Raw genomic sequence first — 25,000 nt, 5'->3', positions numbered from 1 at the left:
TCCCAAACGGAGATGGAGGAGCTGTGCTTCAGTCTACAGCAGTACCTTGGCCATGCACTGGACACTTGTGGGTGGAAGATCCTGTCGCAGGTGCTGTTTACAGAAAACGACGACTCGGACGAGTACTACGAGAGCTTGAGTGAGCTCAAGCAGTCTGGGTATGAAGAGGCTTTGCATCGGGCCTCCAAACATCTGACGGAGGTAATACAGTAGAGATTTGAACTCGGATGGCTGGATTCAAAGTCCAGAGTGCTAACCATTTCACCATGGAACACCAGAGCTCACCTGCAGATGTTAGGTCCAAAAGTCAATAATAAGAGCTTCTATTCGCTTGATCAAAGTGCTGTAGTTACTTGTTGATACATTCTTGTCTTTTCAAAGGCCTAGGGCTTCCTAACAACCTTATAAAGACCTCCACTTTTCTATTGCTTAAAACTGTCTATAAAAAATATTGATATTTTTTGAGCAGTATAAAGGAATTTATCATTCTCCTTAGAGACTATTTGAATTAATCATTGTGAGATGACCCTTGTGTCTACCACCACTATAGTGTGTAGACTGAACATGAATAAACAAATGAATACATGAATAAACGATGTGTGTGATAACGCTGTGCTTTCTGTTGGTGCTAAAGCTACTGGAGAGGCACGGGAGCACAGACAGCATGGTGGATCTGCTAGGCTTGTATGAAGAGGAGGACCAGGCATTTGGCGGTTTACTGGAGGCTTCCACTCAGCTGTACCAGTACCTCCTGCAGCCATTCAGAGACATGAGGGAGCTAGCTATGCTACGCAGACAGCAGATCAAGGTAAACAAGATGGAACAAAATGGTAGTGATGATAATAGTACTGATTGATGCACATAGTCATATGGACTTTGGTGGGCCACTAGCTTATGTTTTTATACTGTAAAACAACTAGGTTTGATAGCTGTTTTTTGCACTTCATTTTGGGAAGCAATGCTATACTTTGAGTATTTTGAGTATTGTGACTCATCATATACATTTAAGCCTAAACCAGCAAGGAGACTGCAATTGTTAAGAGAAGCAACATTATTGAATTGACATCCTTATCATTCAGATATTAGAAGCCATTGTTTGACTTTGCATCACATTAGTGTTTATTCTGATTTAACTTTGTTGTACATTAGGGATGTTAGAAATTATTGGTAAATTATCATTGTAACAGGAAAAAAAAGTTAGGTCCCACCGAGATTTGAACTCGGATCGCTGGATTCAGAGTCCAGAGTGCTAACCATTACACCATGGAACCACCTATGCAACTGAGGGAAAGAAGAGAAGGTTGTAACCCACACGTTGAGGGGTACTTTGAGCTCTTTAAGTAGAGGCAATACATTTACATGCCCACACTGTGTTTATATGCAAATGTATACCTTAATACACACATTGTAAAGACATGGAAACTGTTGGCCTGACCTAAAAGTAGTTGATAATTGTAAATGCTGAAATTCATTTACTTGGTCAGTTGTTTCTGTCCTAGAATCTACTACACTCTACACAATCTTTTAAAGTCCTAAAATGTTATCTCTTGATGTAAATAATAGAAAGAAATATAGAATAGGTTAGTGTCGGTTGTGAAGTTGTTTCTTTCTTTTGTAATTTTTAAAAGTTTTTTGTTTATTTCAAGTTTCTGGGACATTTACATACTTTCAAATGAAACACATGTCTGTGGGTTTTTTTTTTTTTTTTTAGATTTCATTGGCAAATGATTATTTGGGACCACGGAGAGTTGAAGTTCTTAAAAAGGAGGACTGTGACTGGCAGAAGAAGGCTCAGGAGGCTGTCCTGAACATCCAGGACTTCACTGTTAAATACTTTGAGATCACTGCCAGAGCTCAGAAAGGTACAGGGTGCCATTACTGTCGCTGCCAATGTCTCTGAAGAAGAATAAACATACTTGCACTTGTCACACTGACACTCTGCAGCTATTGACCTGTGTGGATTTGAACTCAGGGCAAAAGTGATTTTGTATTAATGAGGCAGTGCTTTGACACACATACGAGGGAACAAGGACAACCTATTGATCAAACAGTTCTAACAGGAGATTTATTATGCAGTTACTCCACTGTATATCCCTACACTACAGTCTATCAAAACATTTAGTGTTATGTGCTCGTATGGTGTAATGTTTCAGCATGCCCAATAGGTGTTCCCCTTTTTCAAGATATTTATATGATTTTTTGTGCAGGAGTTTATGAACGAATGAAGTTAGACCAGCGTAAATTTGGTAAAGCCTCGTGGACAGCAGCAGTGGAGCGCATGGAAAGACTACGCTATTCTGTAGCTAAAGAAACTCTTCAACTGCAGAGAGCCAGAGAGATCTCTTTGGAGCAGAGGAAATACACACTGAAAGAAGAGGTAAGTCAACAGCAAAGCACCAAATGATCAATGAACCTGAGGAATCTACATTTTACTTTGTGTATATTCAGATGCAGAGCCTTTGCAGGAGTGAGGACGCAATGGCCCTTTTAGACCACATGGAAAGGCAGTATTATGAACTTCAGCTGCAGTTGTATGACATCCAAGCTGAAATCCTCCAGTGTGAAGAGCTGCTCCTCACTGCTCAGCTGGAGAGCATCCAGAGACAGATGGCAGGTACATGTCCAATCACACAGTTTACTTGTATTGTGGGGTATGACTCTGGCAAAATCTGAAAACATTCTGGCCAAATCTGAATATGTTCACATTCAGATGAATGTTTCAGATTGTGCCTCCAGTCTAAAATGATTTAGCCAATGTGGTCTCAATTAACCCAGATTCATAATTTAGAAATCCAGCCTTTGTACATGTGAGAATAATCCATGAGAAACTGGGCTCACATCATTTAATATGTATAATTGCAGAGTGTCAGGATGAAGTGGTCTACTATGACACCTTTGAAAGTGCAGATGATATAACAGAAGTTGACACTGAAGAGAAGGAGGTGATAAGAAGACTACAGGACAGTGCTCGGCAGCTGGAAACCAGAAGAGGGCGCATCAGTGCAAAGCGCTCTTATCTTAAAAACAAAAAGGTATATTCTTTACCAAACTATTTCTTGGTATGATATGTCCTGAAACTTTTTTTTATATGTTTTTTTTTTTTTGTTGGTCCGCAGGATATTTGTATGTTTAATCACAAGGAGAAGCAGCAGGGACTTCAAAAAGACCTTATGCCTCAAAAGGTACTATGGACAAATACAGACAGCATTGAATAGCATGAATGATTGCAATGACTTTTTGTATAAATTAGATAAGAAACAAGGAAGTGGAAGATGATGAGAGGAAAAATAGCAGAGTAAATCACGAAAGACAAAAAACGCTTGAGAGATTACGGACTTTTAAACAGGTTTGTACATTCTCAACTTTCATTTGTTTTCTTATGGTTAAAATGCTTTACCTATATATGTTCTCCTACAGAGGTATCCAGGTCAGGTCATTCTGAAGTCGACTCGACTGCGTGTTCCTCACAGCAGAAGAAGAGATAGAGGAAGGACAGAGAGCAGTAAGGATGAAGCAGAGCCGCTGTACCAGAGCACCAGTGTTCAGACAGACCCCAGCCCCACCCTGACTACTCAGCCAGTCTCGTCGCTCACCACATGTCTCCCGCTGGTCCCCGTGCCCTGTTCTGTGGATTCATCCTGCTCCCCCTGCTCTCTGTCCTCTTTACTGGCATCTCCCATCTCCCCTCCACCTCCGCCCCCACCTCCTCCCCCTCCACCTTCCAAAGAGGAGACCTCTCCATCACCTAACTCTGGCCCAAGAGAGAAGAATGCTCATAGTGACACAGAAGACTCTTCTCTTTCCCCCCTCGGCCCCTTTGTGCCACGCTTCTTTGACAGTAGTCAGTTGGTCAGTGCACGAAAAAAACTCAGGAAGACAGAGTTTGAAACCCAGAGCCGAAGAGGTATTAAGAAACATACAGTGATTATTTATATACAGTTTTGTGTATTTGTTAGTTCAACATGTATTCTTTCTATTTGCAGTAAGCTCTCCAATGGATGAAGTGTTAGCATCTTTAAAAAGAGGCAGCTTTCACCTAAAGAAGGTTGATCAGAGATCCATGCCTCCAGCAAAATCTAATGATGATGCAAACAGCATCTTGGCCCAGATTCGTAAAGGGGTCAAACTGAGGCGTGTTCCACAGAAAGACAGAAAGGATCAGGAGTTAGCTGCTCCCACAGATCCTCTCACCAAAAGCATCCATGATGCACTGCGGCGCATCAAAGAGGCCTCACCAGAGTCGGACAGCGATGATGAGGGGTCTGTGGGCCCTGAATGGGAAAGCTAAGGATCATAAGCCACAATCACCAGATCACTGGTACTGCACACTGTAGCTTTCACTAAAGCACATGCAGAGCATATATGGTGTCTGTCTACACATGTTTTTCTTTCACCATAATACCATTAACAGCATATGCACCAATGTCTTTTAAACAATATGTTCTTCACCATAAAGAAACCTGTGTGGTACATAACACTGACATGAAGCCTCATTTAAAATAACAACTATGCTCAAGGGAGGGGTGAATAAAATTCTTTATTATAGTACCGGTATATTTGATTTTTGCATTTGCAATGATTAGTCACTATCCCTTCTTCAGTATTTCTTCTCATGAGCAAAATTCACATCTGTTTCATTTTGACATGTGGTTAAGTTGAAGGCTGACAGACAGTAGTGGTCTATAAAGACATTGCAGGGGCTTTAAATCTCATTTAAAGCTGATTAATGCCAATGCCCTTCCCCCCTCTGTCCTCTGGTGGCCTTCAGCTGCCCCAGCTCTCACGTCCGGTATGTGTGAGGGGAGAATATTTATTGACCCGTCTGTTCAAGCGTAGCATATGGCCAAGGCAAAGGGAGATATGGATTGTCACAATGAGTTAAGCATCTGATGCCACACTCCTCTGACTGAAGTGGAGGAGCCACAGAGGAGAGTACAGTGCAGTGCAGGACCTGTCAGTGTTTTCTGAACCACATTTTCTGGTGGGATAGTCATGACAGAGCTGTGAAGACAGTCACGCGATTTTGAATGATGAATCGTATGTGGGAGCTTATACTCTGAGCTCCAGGGGGTGTGTGGGGTGTGGAGCAGGCAGCAGTGATTGATACGATTTTGTTTGCCATCTTATTCACTTTGCCTTTCCAGTTATATGTTTGCTAATGCCTCCCAGTGCTCTGTGGGCAGATGCACACAGTGGGAGGTTTTCTACTCACGAGTCCTACGAGTGAGAAATTCACACATGGACTCACGATCTCAAAGATTTTGCACAAGTTAATTACAGGCTATCCCCAAACTTTGAATTATTTAGTAATATTTAAAGTATCTTTATTTTTAAAGCACCAATCGAGTCTATGGACTCAAACTCAACTATGTTTTTAATGTGGTTTTGATTAATTGATGGCTTACCTTTGATACAGTACTCTGTAGAAGAAGAACGTAACAATTTGTGTTGTACTGCAAAGGTGAGGCACTTTTTATATGTTGTACACCCGTACAAAATGTTTTTTGATGAAGTTTGAAAAACAACTAGTTAATAATATCACAGTGTGACAATGATCAAAATCCATTCTCAACACTTGTAAAATGTGCTGTATAAATACGTATACTACAACAGGTTTACTGTAAATGCTTATTCACCAGCTGTTTGTGTTTATATGTAATTGTTTTATTCATGTGCTTTATCTTTCCAAAGCGAAACCAAACCTGCTATACCTGCATAAGAGAGTCACTCAAGTACTGTTGGCCAGTATGGTTTTATGTGCACTTTGACCCTGCACTGGATTCAAATCTAATGCTAAGCAAAGAATAAAAAGGAAAAATGACAATACAAACTTGACACTTAATTCTGTGGTTTGTATTTGAATATAAAACATAGCATTTCATATAGTTCACAGAAGAGCGTACACAGCCCAATTGTAGGCATTGTCTTTGTCTGAGTTCAACAAAGAATTTAGTTTGGCTGAAGCACCAGCGTTAATGTCCATTCACCTCGCACAACGCACAACCCACCCATCTTACATCATCATAGCCTGAGGTACCTCTTTAAATAGTTCAAAATTACTTTAAATAGTCAAAAATATTGCAGTCTTTTCATACCTCTAAATACAATATTAATAATAATAATAATAATAATAATAATGATACCTACATTGAATACCATCAGTTACAAAACAGGAGAATGAAAAGCTTATTCACTACTGTACAAAGGCATTCATTAACAAGAGCATTTATAATAGGATATCTCATCTTTGCCATTTGACTGTCAAAGTTAAACAATAAATATTTTATGATGAGAACATTTCATTTTGTATAACTTTTTATCATCTGAAAACAGACAATAAACATGTGCCACCATTACAAATCCCTACATTTGAGTACAGTGAGTATTGTAATATTTTTAAATTATTTTTATCAGATAATGGAACATCATCAGTAAACAGTAAAAAATGTATCAGGGCCATTATTGGGCTTAACTTGTAGATGAGGGCAAGGGGGGCATTTAATTAGGATTCAAAGAGAGTGAGTACAAAATTTTCACCTCATTTCAAATTTTTACATTGCAAATTTGTGTTGAGAACTTCTACACAGAACTTATCCTTACATTGTCATTACAAACAATGCTACACCCAGTTACACAATTGCCATTTTCCTCACTTCATTTACAACATGAGTAAAAAATGTGCAATAGCGATATATTAATCCACCATATTATAATTATAGTCAGTGTAAAAAACAAATAAGAAATAAAAGTACAATTGTATGTACGCGTGTGTGAATCGTCTGGGCGCTGTGGAGGCAAAGATGATGCTCTTTAAGCCCTTCACTTTCTCTTGGACCGCTCGGGGCTGCCACACAGGATCGCGGTCAACAGTAGTACACTTTCAGTTGGACAATAGATAGGAAGGGCGAGGGGTCAGATCTGAGTTGAATCTAAATAAGAAATAATCTACAACATGAGTTCGCTGAGTAGAATACCTGATAGTGTTAGATATATAGGAGAGCTTGTCCGATATTGCTCAGTGCATGGAGTGTGTGTGAAAGTACAGGCCTTGATCTCGTCTTGACGGCACAAAAACACACTTCACAGCCACACTACATTATATACAAACAAGTCCACTTACATGTGCTCTCAAGGCACACTTTAAAATTATGTCAAAAAGGCCTTGTTTTTTTGTTTTCTTTTTTAACACACCACACTGAGTTTGGCAGGAAGACAGCTCAGTCGTCTGTGATAGCTGTGGAAGCCGTCTGGATAGTCAAATCTACAACATGCCACTTGAAAATGTATGTGTGATGTGACCAATGCCTCAGTCAAACTTCCTATTCGATGTACATTACAGTTTGTCTAGTAATGTCTCTTGTGTCCTCCTGGCTGGCTTCTCACACTGTCCACCACTCTGCTCTGTAACGTCAAGTCACTTTGGATTGAAGAATCTGCTTGCAAGATGACAATGTTCGGGAGGATTCAGCAGCTTTGGCACAGTCCGTTGAATCTAAACTGTAATTATTTCCATTTTGACTTGGGACAAACCCCCTTGATGGAGAAGAAAACTGGGGTAAGCTGACACGCTGCTCTCCCAAACAAACAGCAGATGGCACATAGGCACAGTTCTCAAATCAAAACTGTGTAGGAAATAATGTAAATCAACTCAGCCATCCACGTTCAAGTGTGACATTCAAGATCAATTAGAATCAAGGTTACACCCACTCTATAGCCAATGAGAAGGCAGTAATGAGGTGATGTCTAAAGCTACCTATATGTTCATTAAAAAACAAAGTACTACCCATTTCAATCGCTATATGAACCAGGGCAGTGTATTTAGGTGTTAGTTACCAGGGTTTATGTATAGATTTGTATGGCTGTTTCTGTCTCTATGGTGTAATACAGCAGTTCTCTAGCTGGACTCCTCTATGAGTCGTGCCAAAGTGTCTCTCAGCTCCGTCAACTCAAAGATCTTTCCATCCAGAAGCTCCAGCAGCGTCCTCAGGCTCTTTCTGAAGTTTTCCTGCTCTTCCTGGTTCTCCTCCAATCGCTGCTCAGCTCCGGCCAACTGCTCCTCCAGAACTCGACTGCGCAACTCTGTTTCCTGAGACACAAAACCATAACAGACATGGAGTTATCTTTCACTTTGATATTCAGTAGAGACCCACAGACCTTTGATTAAAACTCCTTTCTTTCAATTTCTTAATGATTTAAATTTGAGGTCAGGTGTGATCTTCCTGTGTGAAGTTTGAATCGGGTGTTCCAGTCTCCCCCTTCAACATAACATTTTTCTAAGATACCCAAAGATGCTTTATGTGATAGTAGTTCCTGGACATAGACTGTATGAAATAGCATTTAGCTCCATTCAAATGGAGCACATGATGCTAGTGGTTACAGGGGCAAATTTGTCATATTAGGAATTTAATAACAGACAAAACAGTGAAATAAAAATACCAGGATCATGTGGAGGGTTAACACAGACATTTTAAGACCAAAATGACGAGGCTCACTGCAGCAGTTACAGAGAGAGGGGCGACAATATTCCAATGCAAGTCAATGGGAGCCAGAGTCAGTAGGAGCCAGAAGAGCCAGCATGCGAACTTCCTATTTGGAATGCGGTGGCTTGCACCTTAGCTATGTCCAGTATATGTTCCTGGCTCAATTTCTGGAGATGGAACACTGGGCACTGCACTACAGTCACCCACTACTCACTGACAAGTTGCCCCGTGGCACATGTTGAAGGATACGTCAAATACGGTGAATGACTTCCCTCCAGGACTCTACAAATATGACATCTGACACTGACAATGACATTTTTGTATTACTATCTAATATTGAAAGCAAAAAACTTACCTCGAGTTTCTGAGTAAGGGTGTCTTTCTGCTCCATAAGATCATTCATGTTTTCAAGTTCCTCTTTTAGCTTTTCCATTTCCTGAGAAAATATAAAAGCATGACATGTAAAACAGAGTTATTAAACTGATCTTGTGTGTTTTATAATATGACGCACCTCTTCTTTATCCCTTAATGTGGCCTCTAATTCTTCTATGGTTTGGTTCAGTTCAGTCTTCTGGGATTTGATCACAGGTGTTTGGTTGCTTTGACATTCAAGCTCTGTTACCTGTTGGGTAATGAAACACAGTCAAATGTAAAAACAACTAGAAAAGCACTCAGAGAGCGCAGACCTCCGCCAAGGACTACCCCCATTTTTTATATAAATTGCGATAAAATCAGTCTTCTGGATCAGATCCGGATCAGCCTTTGGAATATGAAATAGGATCCCATTGTCCATCCCTGAGTCAAATTTCATGGGGTTTGGTCAATAATTATAGAGAGATATTGAGAAACAAAAATTTTGGCCCAATTTACCACAATGTTAACTAAAATTTCAAAGTGATCCAGAATCCAGGATTTCTTCCGGATCACCCCCAAAATGAAATCAGTTCTTCCTTTTCACATTTCCAACAAATTCTGAAAATTTCATCAAAATCAGTCCATAACTTTTTGAGTTATGTTGCTAACAGACAAACAAACAAACAAACAAAAACACAAACAGACAAACGCCGGCAAAAACATAACCTCCTTGGCGGAGGTAATAATGACTGTAAAATGTTATTTCACTGAACCCATAACAACATCATTTGAAAAAAGACAAGACTCAATAGCTTTATAGCTGAATAAGTATAATGTCCCATTAACAAGACCCATGTCTTAATTAAAGCTTGCAATGTATACTGCTGTTGTGTCCTTTGGGCAAGACATTTCAACCATTTGTCTTAGATTGATTCAGAATTTAAAATAGACAAGCTTTGTAATTTCTTGACATGTTTCTGATATATCTGTTATATTCATCTCCACAATCTTTCTCACCCGTTTGTGTAGTCTCTCAGCCTCCTCCTGGTATGCGGCCAGCTGTTGTTTCCACTGTTTGACGTTGGCTGTAGACTCGAGCAGCGCCGCCGTGAGTTTAGCGTTGTTTCCCTTTAGCGCCTCCAGCTCAGCCTCCCAATGTTTTGTCATGGCAGGGCTATGGGTCAGAGGATATATATATGTTATCAAATGTGAACCAAAAAATCATGTCCACAGAAGGGTTTTGTTATTGAGTAAAGTTATTGAGAATTGAAGGATGTAACTTGTGATCTAATTTTTTATTTCTTTTTTTTTTTTTTTGGAGAGAGACAAATAAGATCAATAATCAAGTCCTAAGAATTAATACAACTAATATTTACCCATAAGTACCAGCAAATATTTTTCAATTTGTAAAATAAATCACATCTCATATTTTATTCTACCTGAATTGTGAATTCTAATCTGACAGTTATATTCACTGTAATGGTCTATATGAAAGTACAGAATTTCTTTATCAATTTTAAATGTCCAGAATGCCATTCATAATTTTGATTGTCCTTCCTCACTCATTAAAACTCAAGGGAAAGACTAGATCCAGATGAGAAGGCTGCAGTGGACACTCAGTCTGGAGGTCAGTACGTCCAGAGTTGCCCGATCTGCAGTCTGCCAAAAGGTGTAATCTGAGATTATAGACAGTCTGTAGCCTAATCTGGATGAACCACTTGCAAAAAGAGATAAAGAGACTGATTGGCAGATAGAGATTTTGAGAAGTGCCATGACAAAATGAGTAGTGTTGAAAGTGCTGTGCATTTGAACATTACAAAGCATTGGTTTGTTTCTTTTATCCTTCAAGCATGGCCAAAGTTGTCACTTTATCAAAGCAATTTGGCATTTATCAAAGAGATACCTGATGCCCTTCTTACGGAAGCCGAGAGGGGTCGCAACAAACGCAAATGCCGCAACAAATACAAATGCGACAACACAAAAAAAAGTCACAACAAACCAAAAAAGGCCACCCCTCTCGGCTTCCGTACCTTCTTGACTATACAACTATACAACTCTCTCTTATCCTTGGAGATGGCCAATTTATCTTGACTTTCTGTGTATTTAGGCAACACCAGCAAAATATGTTCAATATTTAATGTGAAAACTGGTGCATCTTTTGAATTGGTTTACATAATGTTCATATTGCCTCTATCCCTTACTGTCTCACATACATTTGGACATTTGCAAAAGAGGGGGCCCACTCCCACTCACTTTTAAGAGATCCCTTCCAGCTCAAAGCAAAGGCTCTGCTCATTGTGACCCAATACAATGATGCTCTGTTCCTCTCTTGCTAAGACTGTGCAGCTAACAGTGCAATAACACCCACTCTGCCAGATATCCATTTCACTCCAGACGCCCACGGTGAGTGCACTCCTTACACAACCGCCACCCCCTGTTGGTGAGTGTGTGCTCACGTGTGACGCATACGAGGGAGACACATCCTACACATGCACATATACAAGTCCTCTCACAGTCACACACATAGCAGGCTGATGCTGTCACAGAGACTCTGCTCTGCCAGTGTTTAAACCCCATGGAGCCCAGAGAGGAGCAGAAAGCAGAGGAGAGAAGCGAAGAGACCAAAAGACACAAAGAAAGAAAAAGATGAACAAGAACCACTGAGCAAGACTTGGCAACAGAAACAAGAGATACAGATCGACAAGAAATATTCAACACACTACATGCGATCTCTTCTAAAAGCAAGTACTGAAGTGAATGGCAAGAGACAACGGTAAGTGCTGGTAATTTCCGTAGTTCTCATATACATCTAGTTTAATAGTTCAAGTTATTTTCTTGCTACATACTTTCGGTGTATGTTTAATTATTTTTATAAAAATGCTTTTATAATTTATGATAAAAAAATACATTTGCTTAGTATATGAGAAGTGTATGTTTTTAGATTTAAACTTAGATGTTTTTTTTGTTTCAAGTAGCAGTTATTAGATATATTTTATGAATGTAAAAATGCACTTAGATGAAAATAATATATATATATATATATATATATATATATATATATATATATATATATGTGTGTGTGTGTGTGTGTGTATATATATATATATATAGTATATATGTATATATATATACATATACAATATATATATATATGTATATACATATACAATGTAACCTATACCTGCTATCACTTCATCATAAATAAATATATCTCCAACAATCCATTGTGTCTATCACTGCTTTTCACATCTTAAACATTTGCATAAACTAGGTAGACTGCTTTGGTACATGCACTGAGGTGATCTGAGGTCCTCACCACTGTCCAATAAGGTAGGTGTCCCATTCCTTTAAGAAAGTGCAGCCTGTGTGGTTACCATGGCAGCACTAGAGGAAGGTGTCTCTCTGACGTACCACACTGGCTCTCAATCTGCTCATCTCCAAAGCATTTCTCAAGACCAAAAACACCTCCATCCTCCAACAACACCATTCACAGAAACCCAGAAGCATCAGTCTTCTCAGACCTGACCAGTAACACTGAGGAGCAGAACACGCCTACATAGTGTTATAAATGAGTCTAGAGCTCCACGCTCCTACGCACAGCTGCCCACACTGCAGCCCTGTTTGTGAATATGTAATCAACCATCTCTGCACTTCACTCACAGCATTCACCTGTGGCAACAGGTGAGGCGCTTGCCCTCTCCAGTCCAAATAATGAACACAAATGCATATAAGTAGATACAGCTGTTTTATTTCAGGCTAAGATCTCACACAACAACATCTCAAAGTAGATCACTTTAAAGGATGCACATTTCTGACACAGGGCAATCATAAGTTTAACATCATCTTGATTATGTAAGAATACTTCATGATAAAATATTTCTGTTCTGTTGTACATGCAGCTCCTTTTGCCTGAGAGAGAGCAGGTTTTGCTTGGTACATCCACACTCCTCTCAAATGGCGAGTCAACCCTGTCTCCCACGCATGCAGCATTAATAGACACCTCAGCAACAAGCTGCAGTAAGCAGTGGCTGTCCTCTGCACATCGCTCATCTGTGCATAGAGCTCTGCCAGCAATAATATTTAGACAAGCATCACCATTAAGAATTGCAAAAAATTGACTAAATATAGAAATGCTAAGATCGTCTGCCCCATCCTCATCAGATTCAAGCCAAAAATATGGTGAAGATACAGTTTTGATAATTGCACAGAAAAGGTTTTATACATGTGTTGGTTCATAATTAAATATTTCCTGAGGACACGGTGTAGTAATATTATTGCAAAGTAAGTTTGGACACTGCTGAGGAGTGACTTGTACAGACAGCATCTCTCTCCTCTGGTGTTCCCGCTGCCTACTTTGTGACACATACTGTTTGTCTGTCAGTATCTGTGCCACCCACTCCCAGCTTTACATAAACGTCTTATATAAAATGTTTCATGGACATATTTTGTTGAACCTTGCAAACATTTATGCCTGTCCATTACACAAAATACTGACAATATTCTCTTTACATAAATGAGCTATTATATATAAATTGGTAACAGAAATGAACCAAAAATATGTATTTATAAAACATTCACAAGACACAAACATTTAGAAAGTAAATTAGGGATGTGCATGCTTATAGATGTGTGCGTTCACATACTGCACATGTTAACAGAGTCAGTTCACATTAGTATATACTCTGAAAGTGAACCTTTAATTGCATATCATTTAATTATGCATCTTTTGACTGATCATGCTCAGTCGCTCAGTGTAGTGCCAGTCGAGTGGTGCCTCCTGAGGGTCAGTCCTTCTATAGCTTTACCCTCATGCCTTTCACATATAAACTTTCAGGAACTGACCAGGCTGCACGTTTGCATTGACTTTGTGGTTAAACCCTTTTGTTTGCACAACTATAACTTTGAATCAGTCATAAGTCTAACAACATCCTATCAGTACGAGCAGAGCCGACAGGCCTTAAACTGCCTCCTAGGGAGAAAAGAGATGAGAGAGCAGCCGTGAATAGTGGCAGTTCACAAACTGCTATGTGAACTTAGACAACATCTACAGACAGAGAAAAACAGATAAAGAGCACCTTTGCGGACGTGATTTGCCAAACAAAAATAAATGAAAGCATCAAGCACATTAATAGTTTTGTGAGTCACAGTGCAGAGCAGTCATTGGGCTGGAGGTGACGGCTGGATGTTACCTGTGTGCAAAAGCCAGAGCGTTCTGTGCCGGCTCGGGGCGGCTGTCCGAGTTTGGGGTGGAGTCACAGATCTCATCTGTGCCATTTAAGGTTTCCATTGGAGGAGTCACAGGGGTCAAAGGTGAAGTAAGCTCACCTGCGGGAGACTCCTACACAAAAATGTAGAGCTACAGTTTAGAAAACTCATGAACACAACACATTTACAGTTAATCAGTATAGGTTTGTCTAACTGATTACAATGCAATGACTTCAAGGGACCTTATATTACACCATCATACATTGTTCATTACGCTCATGTTACATTATTAGTGCTGAAGGGATTATTATATTCATATTTCTGAGGAAAAAAAAACATGCTGACTACATTTTATAGTGATTAAGCAGCAACTTGTTATAGGAGGAGGGAATAGCAGAATCCTTATCTTTACGTCCCATACAAGCACAGTTATACGAGAGACAAATTATTTAGCTATGTCTGAAACATAAAACAAGTCCATTAGGACTTAGGGCTTAGGAATAACACAGAGCAATGTCTGTACAATGCCAGAGGACAAAAGGACAGCCCAGATAAGACCAATAATGTAGTACAAGCTCTATACTCACAATACTTAATGCAGAGTTTAAGCGGTTTCCTATGGGTTTACATATAGTCCTGTTGGTGCGTGCTTTTTTATGCTACGGTTCCAATTTTTAAAACAATGGCGCATTGCTTTAACACTTGCATTGTAAATGAACCCAATTTTATTCTGAAAAGATCAGAATGAGTACAGTCATTGTGTATAGTAAAAACAAGCTGGTGCAGTTCCAGAATTACCACCTAACGATGTCACAGAGTGGAGTATTTTGAACTCTGGACAATATTTAAATTTCTTCTTGCATCCAAATCCATTTACCTAAAAATGTGTGTATGTAATAGTATGTGTAGTATATCTTTTTACCTGCGATGGAGATGTTGCCATTTCCATCTTTTCTTGACTCTTCTCTTTTGCAAGTCGTGCTGCTTCTTTGTACTCCGCAAACTTTTCTGCAAACTACAAAACACAATGGTGATTTTGGGATTGGCCATATGCCCCAAATACAACTGTTTTAAGCTTAGATCCTTATTTAGATTTAATCAGAATGTATGTTCTTAGAATATTTATAGAGATAACTGCTTCTGAGATTACATACTTCACTGTGATACCCGCACCATGAATGAGCGACCAGCAGTAGTAAGGGAATAGTTATTACACAAATAATTATTCAATCTTGAGGTCAAATCAGCAGATCATTATACAGATTGTTATAATGTTTAAATTGTAACTAGGCTATTGTATAATTTTAACAGCAATGTGTAGACAACATTATTGTCTTTGTCACATGTGTCTCTATAAGCAGTGAGGGGCTAAAGCAGTTATTTTAGTCCTGGACTGAGCACATTCACTCAGCCCCTTGGCTGTAAGGGGAGATGAAGCTTCAGTAAATATAAACTAGAGTCTGTTTTGGGTGTGCTCTGCCAGTCGTGTCCTGTTCACAGAAGGAACTAATACAGAAGTTTAACTAATGAGAAGTCAAAGAAGAAACTTCTTTGGAGCCTCTTACATGTCTAGCATTAGATCATCTACAAAACTAATTCAATCCCATTTCACTTTAGTGTAATCTTACACCTTATACTGCACTCATGTGATGCAGTGAATACAGTTATTTCTATAGTTTAACTGCATTTATTGAAGTAAATGTGGTGAACATAGGAACTCATTGGATATCACAGATTACAGGAAAGTCCAACGTCCTCAGTAAAGCACACTCAGTAATTACCTATATCACTGAGAGCTAAACTTATTAGAATTGTGAAGTTATCCATGGCTAATGCTGTTGTTTGCCTACATAACCGTGGTAATGTGTGAAGGATAAACTAAAAAGATTTAAATGGAAACAAAAGACATTTGACAAATGTCCTTCCTCCCCAATTAAAGGCAAAACTGCCCCATAAACACATCCAGAGCACTTGTCTTTAGATTGTTTGTTACATTTGAAATATTTCTCTATCTTGCAATAATTCATGAAAATTATGTAAAATATATTTTCTTGATTAACATTACATGTTCCCAGTTTAGCACTAACATTATGTACAACATTTAGAGAAAAGAGTTGAATTTATTATCAAACATTCTTATAATAATTCTATAACTCATATTACTTTCTGTATCAATTATTATATGACTATACCATTTCTAAGTATGTATTTTTATTATTCTGATGTTATTCTTCCTAGTTCAACAGTGAGGCTTAATCATACTGCAGAGAAATAGCCTCCCACTCCCTGAACAGACATACAGATCACATTGCTTTATACAATGCAGATGCGAACTCTTGTGTGTCTCGCATTGTGTTATATTGTGTTTTGTTGGTTGGGGCTGTGGGAGGCAGGAAGTGGGTGGTACCTTAGATAGATGATGCTCTGTGGAGAATCCCAGGCCATACACCGTGTTGGCACGACTGTCCGCCCATTGGCCAAACTTCTGTGAGGTCTTAGTAAACGTCATGTTGGGGCTGATGGTGCTGTTGATTATTGCCTGGTGGAAGGAGGCAGTATATTATTAACAAGTGTATTTGTCCAGGGTCTTCAGTACATATGTGACACAGAAATAGAAAAGAAAAGAAATTATACCTTTTGCTTAAACATATTGTGTTTGGTATCAGGACTACAGTACAGCTACAGTACAGCCACATTCACATAAAGGTTGTCAACTGAAATCCGAATAGTAATAAGTACTAAATCTACTTCTGAGACTAGATACATAAACAGGACATGATTGTACCACTTTTATCTTGATCAGAACATTTTTTTATTATCACTGTATCTAAATGGGTATTGAGTAACAAGGTTTTTCCTTAGCACTAAACTTCAAATTGATAAAATGTTTTATGTTCATGACAGGCATCCATGTTACTATTGTAAACTAGAGTGCAGTCATTGGAATATTGATTTGGTCCAGGTTGACTCTGTGGTCACTGTGATCCTCTAAAAATAACATAGGAAAATTCACTTATAAAATTAGTGTAAACTTATTCTCATAAAAAATTTTGCAAATCACATTAATTTCACAATTCTGAACACAAAATAGATGAAAATGAATAAAATCTTAATAAACTATTTCAACATCAAACAACAATACAAAAACGTTTTCTGTTTTTTGATGCTTATCACAATCAATAAATTGCCATAAACATAGGCATACTGACTATTCAAGTTATTTAAAGAGGACATCTAATTGTTGCATAATGCATCTTGATTTGTTAAATAATGAGGCACAAAGTAATGGACAATCAATTATCTGTGTTGTGTAATGGTTGCCACTCTAAAAGCACTCAATGGATAGTGCTGTGACAGATCTGTGTATATAATCCAATGCAGTCCTGTTCTTCAAATGAGCTGCTTAATAATACATGATGGGGCAATGAGGACTTCTTCAAACAAAATCAATGGAATGGTATTGGGTTGAGTAAAGCCTTGTACATAAAGATACGCACACTACATCCAGACTTGACAATACTTTATTTAAACAGCACAGGGGTGTGGAGCATTGCCTCAACGCACAAGAGTCATTGGTTCAATTCCTAGACATGAATGGCTTTCTTGAGTAATGATCGCTCCCTGTGTCTGCATTATGTTGGCAAAGAGTTAACCCTCCATCTGATCATAATTTTGTCTTAAAGTTACCAATAGTACAACATTTCAGGACATCAATTGTGAAAATACATAGAACAGCATCAAAATATAAATTGTAGTGCACTATTCGTCTGCATCAGCAACAACACTCAAAAGTCTAATCAAATTATTTTATGAACCTAATAAGAGGAATCTCACAATAAAACCTTGAAAGTTCTGACAGTCATGCAGCCATACACGAACACTGGCCTTGCACATAAACAGTGAAATATGAGCCTGGGATTTTGGCTGCAGCTCTGAGCTCTTCTAATATCTGGAACTCAGTAACATCATTAACACCATGCAGATGATATGGCCATTAAAACTAAGAGGTTTTGATGTGAGATGGGCTTTTAAAACATCTGGAATCCCTCACCTTTGTACCATCCAGGCTGATGATGCGGTAGACATTTCTGGTGCTGTCATAGAAGTAGGAGACGGTGACTGCATGTTTACTTGTGGGCAGCCAGTTCTTCTTGGTGTTTGGGTCGATCTGGAAGACATGCGCCCGTGTGCTGTAGATGGGCTGCTCCCTGAAGGGCACAAAAAAGAAGTGGTGAACCTCTTTGTGCCTTAACACCAAAGTTTCGCCAAAACCAGATGGACCAGAGGGGTTGGATTTTCCCGGTAACTGTATGACAAGTTCTCCATGCTCCATAGTTGCACAAATACAAATTAAGGTGTCAGTGAATCAGTAAGTTTTCTCTCGAGCCCATAGCAAATATACAGACTCCCTTCTAACTAAAACAAAAAACAGGTTTGCTGTTATGGTTTCCCTGTGTTGTGTTTCAGTCAAAGTCAGCGTTGCCTCTGCCTGTTCTGATATGGGAATGTCTGCTGCTCGAAGGGAGAGGGTCACTGAGGGGACCACAGCAGAGACAGAGGGGGCTAAAGGCTAAATATAGACAGTAGGCCACAGTTAACAACCAAACACACAACCTGCATGGTCTTGACTTTCATACATCATTTAATTTTACACACATTTGCAGATCCACTTAATAATAAGCAATGTTCAATAATGTAAGTGTTTTTAAATAAATAAAAGTAAGCTGGAAACATTCACTTGGACATTAATATCATAGGCCTACACACTATCTAAATTTTTGTTAGGGGGCAATTACAATTTTAATACCAAAATTCTAAAAATACACAGCATTAGGGTAAATGGATCAAGTAATAACCAAATAAGATTAATAAACTGAAACTAAGGTATTTAAGCTAAAAGCGCAAAACAAAATGACCTTGGACTTTCATACTGATCTTTGACTAGATTAGAATTTTCTCAATTTACCATATTCCACTGAGTAATGTGGCTCCAGAGGCTCTTTTTTCCTGAACATTTCCGCTCACCACATCCACTGGTCCTGCGCTTGTTCTGACATGGCTCCCAAAATATTATTAAGTCTTGCGGTTTATATCTACAGTCAATACACAGACACAGTTATAAAGCTGGGTGCACACAGGACGATATTCTGGGCTGGCAGGGCTGGTAAAGCAGGAGATAGAGAAGTGCTTACACTGCACTGAGGGGGTGATGGGGGACATCAAAGGCTGGCTGTATAAATGAATATTAAAATTCAGCAGCAGCACCCCTCCTGTGTGTGATTAACTAGGAGAGAAAGAACGGGTAGACAGTGAGGGCCAAGTCAGAGAATAAGGCACTTGGTCAAATGGGAGAAATAAATGGGAGATATACAGGGAGTCGTAGTGAGCATCTGGGATGCTTTGGGAATTGGTTTGTGAAGAAATGATCAAGATCATGGACAGCAGTGTAAGTGGCAAAACTGTGAGTCACTTGAAGTCATCCACAGCCTGTTCGATCCGTGCAACCGCCTCTTGGCAAGTGACAGCATTTTTATTACATAATTTGATGGTGCCATGGCAGATATTTGTGTGATTTTTTTGAATAATTAGAAAGGTACCAAATAGTTTTTGTTGCTATGCTTTCAATTTAATATGTGATGCTAGGTCCAAAATGACGCCCACTGAATTTAAAAAATAACACATCTCCTCCTACAAATGAACTTTGAGAGGGCAACGCAGGGACACTGAATCACAGTATAAGGGGGATTTGGTTGAAACATGTATTGAATCAATTAAAAAAAGAACATATTGTTTTGGTGTGATTAATGCATGGACATTTGTGGCTTATTCTTGGTTCAGGCCATGTTTTAACAGTAAACAGCCTGGAATGTTGTCACTATGCAAGAATGTCAAACTCATTCATAATATTTATTATACAATACAATAGAATGAACAATATACTGAAGGTTTCAACATAATATTACTTGTTTCCTTAATATTACTATGAGGTTTAATAATTGGTCTGAAGTAGATCAAGATAATATAAAACTATTCAGAAAAATCAACATTTGTGTTTTTTTTTACCTAGATTAATATAATATATATATATATATATATATATATATATATATATATATATATATATATATATATATATAGAACTCCAGACAAGCAGGTGACAAAACATTTTTTCACACTAAGAAATTGAAAAATAAGTTTAATGCTGTGCTGTGGATCACAGGGCACCCTTTATCATCCTTTCTGTGTGAGCTGGACTAAGAGGTGAAGAGAGCAGCATTGTGTCTGCAAATAACAAAGTGAAAGTCTGACAGAGACAAAGCCAAGTGAACATTAATTGTATTTGCCCCAGGAAGTATGCACACACCAGTTATATGATAGGCATCTCCAGATCTCTGCTATAACCATTAGAGCTGAGTGGTGTAATAGGACCTTATCTACTGCTAGAGAAGACACATTCAGACTCTCCTATGTCACTTTACACAGCTTACAAGATACATTTTCTGTATTAGGTTTATTTTAGAGATAACAATTAATTCCATTGTCCAAAGAGTCATTGAGTTAGTTATGTAATGAAAATTTGGTCAGCAGTAGAGAGCTAAGTGGGAGTGTGGTGATGGTGAATGATGCCGTGTTGTAGGAGGTAGAGTGGGCGTCTTCAGTTGAAGTCCAATGTGAGATGTGAATAGTTAATGTTCAAGTTTGGGCTAAAGACTGAACCATGCATGTGCCATCTTCTTAACCCCAAGTTGTGCAGTCAGTTGGAGTACACAAGGGTAGAGGGAAGGGGCTGCTGATCTCAGGGGACACACACTAGCAGAGGTCTTTAGATGATAGGTGCCTTTTGTGGAGGATGCATAAACTGACATTAACCACAGTGTCATAACCTGCTTGTATACAGCAGCTATAGGCAGCAGTGACTACCTCTGTTATTTTATCCTGCAGACCCAGAACAGCATGTACATTGCAGCAGACCCACAGACTCATATTGTTAAACTGTAGAAAAGCTGCTGTTATGCACATGCCATCATTCAGAATTACATAACTGTCTATATGAGTAGGTGGGAGTAAACAGAGAGACCAGAATCCAGCAAAAATAGGGTCATATTTCTGCCAGAGCAACTGAGGATCTTATTCTGTAATAGCCTAAATTATAGCCTAATAGATATACTGCATATGTTCACTTTAAATCAAATGTGATTATAAAAGTTTCATATTAAGAAACTTCATGCTGCATTGAACTGGGCCTGAAAGGCTTTGGGGAAAACATATGTGTTTATGTACATAAAGGCTATGAAAATAAACCTACAGTAAGCTAATATTACTACTTCACGCATTTAAATGGCCTCTCTGACCTCACCTTGGCTTTATTAGCCATTTTTGTCGCATAGTCGTATTTTGCTCGGTTACGCTTGATGTGGTTTTCATGACAGAGAAGTTGATCTTGGTGAGGCGGCCGCAGCTGATGTGAATACAGAGCGGTAAAGCGAACGCATGCGGAGCTAATCATGACACTTACCCCATCGTTGTGGTTGAAATAGAAGGTGACACCTGACCACTGATTTCGTTCCTCGGTAGCCTAATATAACCGGCTGTGTTGGGTCGGCCGTTGACGGATCTTCAATTGACAGGCTCTCCGCTGCCACTGTCGGTGCGTCTGCAGGAATTTGATGACAAGTGCTCCATTCCTCTCCGCTGTCACCGCATGAATTCACACATCCGAGTAGCTCGGCACATGGCACGGACAGACACCAGCTCCTTTGACGCGACTTTGTCTCCGAGCGTTGAGCGCGTAGGCTGAGGATGGAGAGTCACTAGAGACGCAATGTCCAGTGTCCGTAGGCAGCTATGTGTTAATCACAGAACCACCGTGGAGGTAGGGTGGAGGAGACGCTGCTGGCTCTCAGCTGGAAAAGACAACCTTCGTTTTGCCAGTAGGCTATAGCTCAGCATTACACTATCCACCCTCAGTCGCGCGGCGCCTCTCTCTCTTATTACCATAGGCTCCGAGGCTACACCCCCACTCTCCTCTCTCCTCCAGACTATTCCACACAAAATCTCTGTATCAAACACGTCTAATCTTCAGCCCCTTTAAATAGCCAACAATTGGTAACCTATGCTCTGCACGAATAGGCAATTTCTCCAGTTATGGGCTGGTGGCGCATTGATCAACCTATCCACAAACCCCACTGCACCCCGCCCCCCAGTCCGCTTCACATCTGGCTGTTGCACCCGCCCCCTCCCGCTCCCATCACTTCGGTGTTGGTATTGAACTGGCGACGTCACGGCACCATCCTCCGCAGTGACGTCACTTCGTGGTCCGGAGGGGGCACATTTGATGTTCGTGCTTCAGCCAACGAAGACTGTTATTAATAAACTCTAAGTGCATATCAGTTTTCATGTTTTTCTAATTATTACTTTGTTTTGTGGAGTATGGTTTGAGGTAGAACTAAATATTTATCAGTTACAAGCCAAGTAATTTGTGAAGAAAAGTTGGAGGAAAAAGTTAAAACTTAAAAATAGTAGCATAATAGGCTAAATCAATGGGCAGTTTTTAAGGAAATTGGTGGTCTAACCTGCCATGCACTTTAAGCTCAATAGACCATGCTGCAAAACAACAGAAAAATAAAACAGATTATTCAGACAAGCGACATATGCGCTTCACCTTTGGCGTCCAAAGTGCTGCTCTGTGATTGGTCCAGTCTCCGACCCACTGGTGACTGAACCCAACTGGGACAGCGGGAGCCTAAAATGGATTTTAGTGAGTGTGTAAACTCTTAAATATCGTTAGAATTAAACTTGCTTTCCTAAGCCTCTTGAAAATAAAAGGCTGCCTGTAATTCTATTACGACTTCTCTCATTTTAGGGCCTATTGTAGACGCTCTATGTCTAGTCTAATGCGTGTAGGCCTACATTTATCAATTTTTTATTAGGCCCGAGCCCCGACAGGGCGTAGGGCCTATTGCTTCCGCTCAGCGGAGCGAATGGGAAGGGACGTGCGCATGTCCGAATGCGACAAGACGACATGCAACTATGTCCACGGTCGCCCCCGGCACGAACAGCAGTATCCCAGTAACCCACGCCCAAGGCCTGGCTCATATTTACTACTGCTAAAATGAATGGAAGTCAATGGGAGGTCAGGGGGTGACCTCGACGAGATGTTGCAGACGCGCCCGTCACTCACCAATGACCCCACGGTGACGTGGGGAAAGTCGAGCGCTTTCAAAAAATTTATAATATGTTGTTCTAAAATTTTCGGAAATATTGTTTTTTCTCGAATTATTATTATTATTATTATTATTCTGCTCTTTAAACCCTAATTTGACCCCCTAAACACGTTCAAAAACTCACCAAACTTTGCCCAAAATTCAGAAGTGGCGAAAAATTCGATAAAATATAGGTTTTGTGCACGGGCATAAAAAAATGGCGACACAGCGCCACCTCGAAAAGTCAAAATACATTGCGCCTATGGGAGACGTCCCGACGTCAACTTTGTCGTAGAGCCACGAAATTCGGTACACACATTCGTCATGTCAAGACAAACAAAAAATGTTATTATGGCCACGCCCCCTGACAAACCAGAAGGCGGCCATCTTGGATTGAAATTTGAGTCCGCATTTTCGTTGACTTTGCATTTGAACGAACTCCTCTGAAGGCGCTTCACCCACAGGGCTGAAAATCACCGTACATCATCTAGACAAGTGGAACATCTAAAGTTAGCTGATTTTTTTTTTGATAACTGTCACGGTTTACGTGCGGCGAAAAATTTGGTCAAAGTTTTGGCGAATTTCAAGGTGACATTATTTGCTCCTGTTCGCACAGACTTAGTCCGATCGTGCTGAAATTTGAATCACTAATGTGTGATCTCAGTCTGAATATAATACACTATAAAACATATGAAAAAACACTATAGCGCCCCCTACCATAGACATGAAACGTCAACATTATCAGATCTGCACCAAATTTGGGAATTAAATTCTATGCATAATTACGAGCAAAAAAGTATATTATGGACATGGCGAAATTTTCACCGTTGGCCAGCAGGGGTGCTAAAACTCCTCCCAAAAATAGAAAAAAAATATATTACACGCACATGCTTAGTCCCATCATGCTGAAATTTGAATCACTAATGTGTGATCTCAGCCTGAATATAATACACTAAAAAACATATGAAAAGTGAACACTATAGCGCCCCCTACCATAAACATGAAACGTCAACATTGTCGGATCTGCACCAAATTTGGCAATTAAATTCTATGTATGATAACGACTACAAAAGTATATTATGGACATGATGAAATTGTCACTGTTGGCCAGCAGGGGCACAAAGACTCCTCCAAAAAACATAAAATAATATATTACACGCACATGCTTAGTCCAACCATGCTGAAATTTGAATCACTAATGCTTGATCTCAACCTGAATATAATACACTATTAAACATATGAAAAGTGAACACTATAGCGCCCCCTACCATAGACATGAAACATCAACATTGTCGGATTTGTACCAAATTTGGGAATTAAATTCTATTAATGACTAGAAGCAAAAACATATATTACTGACATGGGCATTTTTCAAGGTTGGCCAGCAGGGGGCGCAAAGAATATTTAAAGGCGTACTATGTAATTTCAGGCATAGAGTTTGCGGACACGGCGTTTAGGGTATGGTATTGGCGGGGAGCACCATTTGCGGGCGCAGCGTCCGTGTCCACGGCGTTTGCGGGCGCGGCGGGCGAGGGCCGTTTGACCCTGCTTGCGGCTTTAATTTTTTATTATTTTTTTTAACATGTCCAAATACGCTTTTGTGAAGATGATTACCCTCATGTAGCCTTCTAGCTGGACAACCCTGATGATCAATAGCAATGCTGAGAAGCTGTTGTTGTGTCCAGGTCACTGCATATTGACATATGTAAACCCAGTAAATCACGCACAACTTTATATGGGTCACTATGGCTACATTCA

General features: G+C 39.6%; 3 protein-coding genes and 1 non-coding gene across 5 annotated transcripts in view; 2 read left to right on the top strand and 2 right to left on the bottom strand.

Moving 5' to 3' along the window:
- The first annotated feature begins 6 nt into the window (after positions 1 to 6).
- On the top strand, positions 7 to 6,418 carry LOC110156732 (junction-mediating and -regulatory protein-like). Its single transcript, XM_020920946.2, has 10 exons — positions 7 to 201; positions 635 to 808; positions 1,712 to 1,862; positions 2,208 to 2,377; positions 2,449 to 2,614; positions 2,863 to 3,032; positions 3,117 to 3,182; positions 3,251 to 3,346; positions 3,418 to 3,904; positions 3,984 to 6,418. The coding sequence occupies exons 1-10, from the start codon at positions 13 to 15 to the stop codon at positions 4,286 to 4,288; spliced, it is 1,974 nt and encodes a 657-aa protein (XP_020776605.2). The 5' UTR covers positions 7 to 12; the 3' UTR covers positions 4,289 to 6,418.
- Positions 1,200 to 1,271, bottom strand: trnaq-cug (transfer RNA glutamine (anticodon CUG)). The gene has a single exon. It is a non-coding gene; the product is annotated as a tRNA-Gln (tRNA).
- A 1,445-nt stretch (positions 6,419 to 7,863) lies between the features above and the next one.
- homer1b (homer scaffold protein 1b) lies at positions 7,864 to 21,604 on the bottom strand. Of its 2 annotated transcripts, XM_055161689.1 has the most exons (9): positions 21,556 to 21,604; positions 18,091 to 18,247; positions 16,447 to 16,578; positions 14,962 to 15,054; positions 14,024 to 14,172; positions 9,852 to 10,008; positions 8,992 to 9,102; positions 8,836 to 8,916; positions 7,864 to 8,086 (listed from the first exon to the last, which is right to left on the bottom strand). In XM_055161689.1, exons 1-9 carry the CDS (start codon positions 21,558 to 21,560, stop codon positions 7,895 to 7,897), a joined length of 1,077 nt encoding a protein of 358 aa, XP_055017664.1. In that variant the 5' UTR covers positions 21,561 to 21,604; the 3' UTR covers positions 7,864 to 7,894. The 2 variants fall into 2 exon arrangements, with proteins under 2 accessions (XP_055017664.1, XP_020776601.1); XM_020920942.2 differs by lacking the exon at positions 21,556 to 21,604 and having other exon boundaries at positions 18,091 to 18,372.
- A 580-nt stretch (positions 21,605 to 22,184) lies between these two features.
- Positions 22,185 to 25,000, top strand: part of thbs4a (thrombospondin 4a) — a 13,330-nt gene continuing 10,514 nt past the window's right edge. Inside the window, exon 1 of the mRNA XM_055161923.1 lies at positions 22,185 to 22,401. Within this exon, the coding sequence (XP_055017898.1) occupies positions 22,185 to 22,401 (217 nt within the window). The remainder of the gene's footprint in view (positions 22,402 to 25,000) is intronic.

Source organism: Boleophthalmus pectinirostris, unplaced genomic scaffold (genome assembly GCF_026225935.1).
Source record: "Boleophthalmus pectinirostris isolate CB_2022bp ecotype Guang Dong unplaced genomic scaffold, ASM2622593v1 HiC_scaffold_4, whole genome shotgun sequence".
NCBI classification, from domain to species: Eukaryota; Metazoa; Chordata; class Actinopteri; order Gobiiformes; family Gobiidae; genus Boleophthalmus; species Boleophthalmus pectinirostris.
The sequence above is the reverse complement of the archived record's forward strand: the minus strand, read 5'-3'. Positions and strand labels throughout refer to the sequence as shown.

Bases quoted from the DNA above. Each gene is read 5' to 3' on its own strand.
- LOC110156732 (XM_020920946.2), top strand. From the start codon at position 13: ATGGAGGAGCTGTGCTTCAGTCTACAGCAGTACCTTGGCCATGCACTG. The intron at 1,863-2,207 runs GTACAGGGTGCC...TTTTTTGTGCAG, and splicing joins CACTGCCAGAGCTCAGAAAG to GAGTTTATGAACGAATGAAG. The intron at 2,615-2,862 runs GTACATGTCCAA...GTATAATTGCAG, and splicing joins CATCCAGAGACAGATGGCAG to AGTGTCAGGATGAAGTGGTC.
- homer1b (XM_020920942.2), bottom strand. From the start codon at position 18,372: ATGGAGCATGGAGAACTTGTCATACAGTTACCGGGAAAATCCAACCCC. The intron at 9,103-9,851 runs GTGAGAAAGATT...ATTACCCAACAG, and splicing joins CTGAGAGACTACACAAACGG to GTAACAGAGCTTGAATGTCA. The intron at 8,087-8,835 runs GTAAGTTTTTTG...TTTGTGTCTCAG, and splicing joins CCCTTACTCAGAAACTCGAG to GAAACAGAGTTGCGCAGTCG.